At 45.6% G+C, this 8,996-nt stretch overlaps 2 protein-coding genes across 2 annotated transcripts in view; both read right to left on the reverse strand.

The window, feature by feature from the left end:
- Positions 1–2,633, reverse strand: part of LOC115547235 (T-cell leukemia homeobox protein 3-like) — a 14,212-nt gene extending 11,579 nt beyond the window's left edge. The window contains exon 1 of the mRNA XM_030361298.1: positions 2,397–2,633. The gene's annotated coding sequence lies outside the window, so the exon portion shown is untranslated. The remainder of the gene's footprint in view (positions 1–2,396) is intronic.
- A 106-nt stretch (positions 2,634–2,739) lies between these two features.
- LOC115547242 (claudin-7-B) lies at positions 2,740–7,344 on the reverse strand (the record flags this gene model as incomplete). The annotated part of the gene is given in 4 exon segments (XM_030361310.1): positions 2,740–3,751; positions 4,146–4,230; positions 4,591–4,755; positions 6,935–7,344. Coding segments are annotated over 4 exon segments (630 nt in total). The 3' UTR covers positions 2,740–3,594.
- Positions 7,345–8,996: the final 1,652 nt, after the last annotated feature.

Here is an 8,996-nt window from a genome sequence, read left to right on the forward strand (position 1 = left end):
CATATTTCTTCTTTGTAGATTTGAATAATTTATTATTGCAGCTTAATTAAATGTATGGGTTTACTTGTTTGTTTAAACTAAATCACCTAAATAAGAAATGGAGCCTAATCACGGATTGTTGATTTGTTGTTTTTTCTCATTACAATCTTCAAATGACAAACCACCATTCTGGAAATAAGTATTTTACTTTTGCACGTCATCCTTTCTTACTGTTTTAGCAGAAAATCCAGAAATAAATAAAATCAAATAAAACATAGACGAATGACTTAAACGTGATCTGAGGACCGTAACCAAATGGCGTCTAATACAAATAATATAATAAAATTAGTATGTTATTATAGTAATATAATAATATTGAGTTTATATAATCTATATAAACTAATATTGAGTTTATATAGTCATTAACAAAGTAGGCCTACTTTGTTAATGACTTTGTGGAAACTATGTGCGCATTGTGCACGTCGAATAACTTTAGTGCATATACCTGTTTTGCATTAGACAACATATGGTAATATAGTTCAGTGAAGTATATTACACATCAGGGTTTATTATACAAATAATAAAGTAAGTAGCTCATAGCAGAGATAAACGTATAAACAGGGAGGAAGATTGATGTAGGAGATGTAGGAATAAAGGAGCTTTTAACAAGAAACTGATTTGACAACAATAACTACTCTGCCTTCCGCATTGCAGCTGAATAAATAAATCTGACAAATGATGCGTCTGTCTTCATACCGGAGCAGGAATCGTGTCTCTCTGTCTGTCTCGTTCATAAAGGCCCCGTTAGAGGGTTTATTAAAAACAGGAGAAGACCCGTGGAGGTCATGGTCCCGCTGCGTCCGAAAGGACCACTTAAAACCCATCACGTTCTGGACACGTCTAATTCATCATCCTAGTTATGAATAGATCACAATGTTTTTAAATAATAAAAGCAGCCGGTAGACTACGCACCCGGTTCAGAGTGATAAATAGCCCGGGGCCGCTGATTGGATTAGGGCTGACGACGAGATATTGCGGTCGGGATTTCCGTTGGCGTAAACTTGTAAAATATACAAGTTGTAAAATCGATTCTAATGATGGGTGATCTATCCATCTCAAATCAGAGGGAATCTGTTTGTGTGTGTGTGTGTGTGTGTGTGTGTGTGTGTGTGTGTGTGTGTGTGTGTGTGTGTGTGTGTGTGTGTGTGTGTGCGTGCGTGCGTGCGTGTGTGTGTGTGTGTGTATGTGTGTGTGTGTGTGTGTGTGTGTGTGTGTGTGTGTGTGTGGGGGGGGGGGGTGTTGGGGGGAGGGAGGGGGGGTTAGTGCGTGTGGTGTGTGGGTATAAGTGCGTGTGTGTGGGGGTGTTGGGGGGAGGGAGGGGGGGTTAGTGCGTGTGGTGTGTGGGTATAAGTGTGTGTGTGTGTGTGTGTGTGTGTGTGTGTGTGTGTGTGTGTGTGTGTGTGTGTGTGAATGTGTGTCTTTGTGTGTGGGTGGGTGATTGTGTGTGCGTGCACGTGCGTGCGTGCGGGTGTGTAATAGACGGGCCGCAGCTCACTGAAATATTTATTAGGCAAGTTCCGAGAGGAGCTTTAGGGGACGCAGGATGAATGATGAGAATGACAATGAAGATATAGATAAAACATATTCAATAATATAGAATGAAGATATCTGTCTTATCATATAGAATAGAGAGGAGGGGAATTAGAGTGGATGAGGAACACATGCTTTTAATCATAAATATATAAAATGTTTGTGTGTGTTCGTGTGTGGGTTGGCATTTTTTATTTTTTTTACTGGACTATATATTTTTTTGCGCCATGTATGAAAGATATTTCAATACGAGCTCATTTCCCTTCACGAGGAAGTCCAGCAATACTCCGTTTATGAAGCCTAAAATAAGATATAGTCACAATCGATTTAGGAGGTTTTCCTTTCAATTCTACGTTAAGCGAATTTTTTCCTTGGCGACCAAGTGATGTCATGCTTCTCTGAAAATATGTATTATGAACATGTATGAATAATACATTAATATAGCTAAATATACCCCTTGAAATACAAAACTTTACAGAAATGACTATGCTGGTAATTCTCACATAACGAGCAATATACCTGGCCGACCGACACCATTTGTTCCCTAAACTGACCACCAGATGGCGACACAACCCCATGAACGAAGCCTTCGTTAATCTGCCAACAGCTCGATGATCTGTCAGCGACGCGGTCGACGCCCACCAACCGGAACGGATTCCGGTTTCTTTCACTAGTTTCACATTGGCATATTGATTCACACGCCACATAAAACAAACAAAGACTGATGGCAGTCATGGCATCAATTTATCTAAGGAAAAAAAAGGTTTCAAGAGGCATCACAATGCAGGGGAATCGTTAGCGACTGCTGGGAAAATGTTTTCACTAACCTTAATAAAATGAGCTCACAATGGAACATGCTTTCGTTAGGAGGCCATTCATTTGTATGTATAATACATAATCCAAGGTTTGAAAAGGGTTTTGAAGTCCGTTCAAATCTGCTCCAACATTTTAACTTTCTCACTCCGGCATTCTATTCCAACTATCTTGTTACGTTAATAGATATTTTGCCGACTCATCCTCCCAGGAACGTATTGACCTAACTCTAAATGGTCTGCTAGAAAGTGGAAAATAATGGCTTACCTCACAAGTGGTTTCAGAGACAGGTCAAAGTCTCCTTAAGGGAGGGGGGGGGAACTTAGTCAACAAAGCACTTCCAGTCATGACAAATCATAAAGGTTTTGTTTGTTTATTGGATTTTATGTACAGGGAACCTAAAGTATAACACAAAAAAATAAAGCGGTACAAAACATACAAAGTCCAATTCACGATGACGGGGGGGTTCTGAGCGTATCTGGAGATCAAAACGTTGGAAACTACCACAAAGGTTTGGTACGTGATGGTAACGGAAACTACCACAAAGGTTTGGTATGTGATGGTAATTAGCTCTAAAGGGTGTGAAAGGCACAGGGAGTTTTTTTTATTTTCTTCTAATCAGACACCGTTGGGAAATTATCTCGTACAGAAGAGTCAAAGTTATACACAAGAATTAATCTGTATAAATAAGGTTTTAAGGCGGCCGGGGTGAGGCACAGAGAACTGAAGGGTGAGCGTTTCCTGAGGGAGGGAACCAAACAGAAATGTCTAGCATGCGGCATGTGAGAAATGTAAACATACCACAGAACATGCAAGTTTTCCCGACTGCCTAACCTAGTTTGAGTGACCCCTGTTAAAGGGGGTGGGACTTCCTGTGTTCCCTACGGAGATTTGATCAGGCGGCAGCGCAATGCCCTTTACAGAGGGATCAGACCCCATGCCAGCTTCCTCCCTTCCACTCAGAGGCACGCCTAACCTACTGGATCCAAACTGGCCTCTTAGCTTTTCAAAATAAAAGATACGGTTTAAAACAAAGTTAAACGCTTTTAAAAAGGCAAAACATAAAATACAAGGCTCCTGCTAAAATTGTATAAAATAACTAAACATTTTAAATGGCGGCTGGGCGGTACGGTAAGCATAAGAACACAGAAAAACAGTGTGCTTCATGTGTCGGTTCAAACTCTTGTTTAGCTGGTCGTGCCGGGGATTCGATCAGACGTACTCCTTGCTGCTGCTGGGAGGGCGGTGGGAGATGGGGTAACTGGGCTTCGACTTGCCCCGGGGGCAGGAAGCAGCCAGCATACCGCCACCGATCACGTCCAGGAAGGACCCGGCCCAGGCGATGAAGATGGCTGACCCGAACTCATACCTGGAGACGGAGAACGCAGACGAACGTCAGGGCTGGTTGAAGATAAACAACAACGGACAACCAGGAGGAACCCCGGCCTACAGCCTCGTCATGCCCTGGCCTACAGCCTCGTCATGAACCCTGACCTACAGCCTTGTCATGAACCCTGACCTACAGCCTCGTCATGCCCGTTACAATTAGCTAATTTATTTATTTATTTATTTATGCTTTTATCTAAAGCGACTTACAATGAGTGTATTTAAATCCCCAATAGAGAGACAAAGCATTTTACAGGAGAGCGAGGGCATTCAAAGGCCAGGGTTGGAGGTGGCTTCCCCTACATGTATACAGTACTACCCCTCCCTCAGTGAAGCGCGTTGGGTGCAGAGTCTCCGTCAGGCGGAGCGGGACCTACTTGGTGTTGACGGGGGTGAAGGGGTTGTAGAACTCGCGGATGATGTTGTGGGCGTACCAGGAGCAGGCGACGATGGCCGCGAGAGCTGAGGAACAACACGCAGGACGTTACAATCATGACGAGACGACTAGACAGTGCATTAGCACCCTCATCGGCAACTATGGTCTAGAAGTAACAACTACAACCCCAGATAAACCTGGCCGCACGCCCCATCAAAACTACACTCCCCTCAAACCTGGCCATAACAAAACGCAAACTACAATCAACAAAAAAAAAAAAAAAAAAGTATGTATGACAATATAAAGGACAAACCCCATAAAATAAATAAAATAAACTACAACCAGTGGTGCTACAACCCCCATCAAAACTAGACTTCGATAAAACTAGAACCAACAAAAACTACAACCCCAGGCTAAAACACGGAGCCCCCAGATCCCCCGCTCACCCCCTATCAGCAGGATGATGCCGCCGGCCATGGCGATGCGGGACTTCTTGGTCTTGTCGTCTCCGCCGCAGGTGGTGCACTTCATGCCCATGGTGGCCACGCCCAGACCGGCCCCCGTCACAATGATGCCTACGATCATGAGCGCCCGGGTGGCCTGCAGAGAGCCTGAAGACACAGCAGTTGGTTAGCTAGGGCCTTTAGCATACGTCCTTTAGCAGACAGGCCTTACATAAGTACATTTGATATAAGAAAGTGAAACAATATATCGCTGTCGGCACACACACACACACACACACACACACACACACACACACACACACACACACACACACACACACACACACACACACACACACACACACACACACACACACACACACACACACACACACACACACACACTGAGTCCGACTGCGGGCTACACCAGTCTTTAAGATCATTTATCAGATCTCATTGTGACTTATTTTAGATACAGATCATTAAGGATGTAACCCTAACCCTAAAGGTTAATACACTGGGAATCGAACCCAGTGCCTTTAGGGTGGTCCCCAAGACAACACTAGCCAGCCTCCAGTATTTTGGTAAAAACAAATACTGTTGGCGTTTTCAAATGTAAAAAAAACACCAGATACCCTTCAAGAGGGGCGAATAGTGCCGGCCCTGAGAGGGAATGAGGCAGGAATGTGAGGCTGTACAATACAGTAGCTTGGTTATTGATTGATACCGCTGGCACCATCTACAGAGAGATGGGGGGGGGAAGAAAGAAAGAAAGAAATAAAGAGAGAAAGAGCGAGAGAGACTCCCAGCAGGGGCGAGCGACTGCCAGGGAGAACAGTGGTTCCTAGAGTCTCCAGGCAACACCCTCTACACACCAGCCACAGAAACCAGTTTCATAGGGAGAGTGGGGAGGCGGGGGAGGAGAATGAAACTCGGGGGAGGGAGGCGGTGTGATGTCAGCCTGAACCGGTCTAACCAGGTGTCGCATTTCACCTGAGAGGAAGGCACTCCTTAGGAGTCCATCTCCCTGCAGGTGGAAGTCTGAGCGGAAACACTGCTGCTGCTAAACGCTGAGTTCTGACTCAATTAGAAGTTCATGTAAGCAGTTTGGTACTCCATGTAACCAGGCCACCACAACATGAAGAACCACTCACGTGCACAACAACTCCATTGTTTGTCTAGGAGGCTTTGATGCACATCCACCCGAGCGTCCGTACAGCAGCCGGCAGTGGTGGAGGAATGACCGGGCCTTGCGTACCAACTCATTGGATCACTTCTGTAATCACACAGCTATCAAAGCTGGCTTGTTTTCATGTTTGCAGAGTTGATAAGGCCTATTTTGGCACAGATATCTTATCAAATGTTTGGATAAATCAAACAAAAGGCTAATTAAATAAACGCTTCGCTGGGAATTGGAGCTGGATGCCCATCGAGGGTAGCTAAACACAACCTGGTCTACATAACGACTAATTATTGAATACATACACCTCACAAAACACCCTTTCATCTGAGGTTGTTTTTTTTTCATTCAGAAAGGAGTGGTCGTCTTGCGCATTCAACAATGACTGGAGATACACATGGACACTAAGAATTAGGACGCCATCCCAGTGGTTGGGGTTGGTGGGGGTTAGTCCGGTTAGTGTGAGAGGGGGAACTGAAGGAAACAATGTCCTCATTGTCTTAATAATTGACTAAGTGTGAAATAAAAGTCCCCTGTAAAATCCGAGGTGGTTTCGACTTCATATTGCATCAATTTTATAACCTTTGGGTTTGGTGACTCAGCCTCATATTCAGGCCACTGATGTGACGGTAAACAAACCTTGTTGTGACAACTTTAGACGACGGAAAAAATGAAAAGGTAAACTTTAGACGCCGGAGGCGCTAAAGTACCAGGTGCATGCGGAAGTAGAGACCCTCAGTGTGAGGAACTAATCATCTACCAACATCTGGTCAGGGGAAAGCAGACCGCGTTGGAAAGAAGACAAAGAGGGAGGTGGCAAAATAAAGTGCACCTTGTTTATGTTAAATGAACTAATGTAGACAATCAAATCCGTTCAACGGTCCCACGATTCAATCTGCCAAATGTACTTTTTTAAATACACACAGATTTGTTAAAGTGTTGTCAAGATGTGTAGGTCAAAGTTCGTCGAAAGAAGCCCATAAACGGAGCTACTTGGAGAGATAAGGCTGGTTTAAACACTTGTTGGAATCGGACAGCTAGGAGGGGGTAGGCCACCAGGGGGCCAGCAGTACGCCACAGGCTCACGGGCCTCTCCGGGGTTTGGGCGCCAATGGCGAAATAAACGCAACGCGTAACGAACGCCTAAAAGTCATGTTGGACACTTACTGTCAAGCTGCAGGATGGAGTCGTACGCCTTGCACTGGATCTGACCCGTGCTCTGGAAGGCGCACGTCATCCAGAGTCCGGAGTACATGGAGATGGCCGTGATGATGTTGTCCCCGACGTACGCGGACATCTTCCACTGGGGCAGGATAGTGCCGATGATGAGTCCGATCAGCCCAAGGAGCGAAAGGGCGAAGCCCAGGATCTGCAGGCCCGAGTTGGCCATGGCGAGCCTTCAGAAAGGAGTCGGAAAGAGGTGCGACGGAGAGAATCCACCTGCCGAAGAGTCTGCGCAGGAAATCTGAAGGTGAGTGGATTACGCGGCTTTCCTAAAGCGATCGGTGTGTGTTACTCTGTCCTTGTGGTCAAATTCGCTGATCTAGTAACTTGTGAAGTTGTTGGAGAGATGTTGACTATTCGCTCCGTAATTGAGAGATCTCTATTTGAGGCGCACCTGTTGTCCGACCGCACCTTGAATGAGGAGGGATTAGCGTGAACGAGCTTTTTTAGGCAGTTTCTGTTGCGGAGGGGGCGGGGACGCGCACGTAGTATCGACTCATCTGCGTCGTCTCCTCGTGATCGACGGTTTCAGGACGTTGCCCTCAGTCACCCACAGGTACACGCCCATAACAGTGTGTGTGTGTGTGTGTGTGTGTGTGTGTGTGTGTGTGTGTGTGTGTGTGTGTGTGTGTGTGTGTGTGTGTGTGTGTGTGTGTGTGTGTGTGTGTGTGTGTGTGTGTGTGTGTGTGTGTGTGTGTGTGTGTGTGTGTGTGTGCAGGGCCGTGTGTGTGCAGGGCCAAATCCTGGGCCCCTATACTATAGGTATAGCTGATGGACCCCCCTGCGCCCTTCTCCCCCCCAGGTTGTTGACGGGGGGGGGGGGGGGGTTGGTCCGGAGCGATTGTTGAGGGGGGGGGGGGGGGGGGGGGGGGGGGGGGGGGGGGGGGGGGGGGGGGGAAGCGATTGTTGACGGGGGGGGGAAGCAATTGTTGACGGGGGGGGGGAGGGGTAAAGAAAAATAAAAAGGTAAAATAATTTTTTTTTTTTTTTTTTTGGTCATGGGCCCCCCCTCTGCCTTGGGCCCCCCCACAACTGTCCCCTTTGTCCCCGCAGTCCGACGGCCCTGTGTGTGTGTGTGTGTGTGTGTGTGTGTGTGTGTGTGTGTGTGTGTGTGTGTGTGTGTGTGTGTGTGTGTGTGTGTGTGTGTGTGTGTGTGGCGTGTGTGTGTGTGCGCGTGCAGGTTAGGTCAGGACAGTAATTTTGGGCACCAGAAAAAAAGTTCCCACTCCTTAGGCTCATTAGACCTTCGAGGAAGATTTAAATCCAAACACAAGACTTAGCTGAAACCAGCTTTAGATTGATTCAGTTTCTGTGTAAATCACAACATTAAAACACGTGATCCACCTCAATAATTGACTTGATGAACTAATTGTTGACTAACAGGTAGAGGGTTAAGTAACCTATACTGAACATGAGAAGTCAATGAACAACGTTTGAAAACCCTCCATTGTTTAGTGAGCTTATTTTTAAGGTGTGATTTCTGATCTGAACTGATAAGAAAATGACATGATGGAAATTAGATTAAAAACACCTATCACACAACTCATCCAAGCGTCAACAATATCAGTTTTGGTCATTGTAAGGTGGCGTGTGGCCTTAATAATGAATATAAATATTGTTTAAACTCCAGCTGATTGGCCTCATAACTTTGCTTCATCTTGACAGATGTGTCTAAGGATATTAATATTATCTATTATTTTGTTACTGGTAATCTGTTTGAAATGAGGGAAGGAGATGAATGTGACACATGAACAAAATATATATGTTCATATTCATATTCTTCTTTGTCCAGCAAAACAAATATGTCTGCCTGTGCACAGACTGAAACCTTGTGTTCCAATAAGTACATTTCAAACGTACCTACGAACGCTCTCACACACACTCTCTCTCTCTCTCTCTCTCTCTCTCTCTCTCTCTCTCTCTCTCTCTCTCTCTCTCTCTCTCTCTCTTCTCCTCCCTCTCTCCTCTCTCCTCTTCTCGTCTCTCTCCTCTCTCTTCTCTCTTC

The sequence above is a fragment of the Gadus morhua genome, chromosome 7, assembly GCF_902167405.1.
Source record: "Gadus morhua chromosome 7, gadMor3.0, whole genome shotgun sequence".
NCBI classification, from domain to species: domain Eukaryota; kingdom Metazoa; phylum Chordata; class Actinopteri; order Gadiformes; family Gadidae; genus Gadus; species Gadus morhua.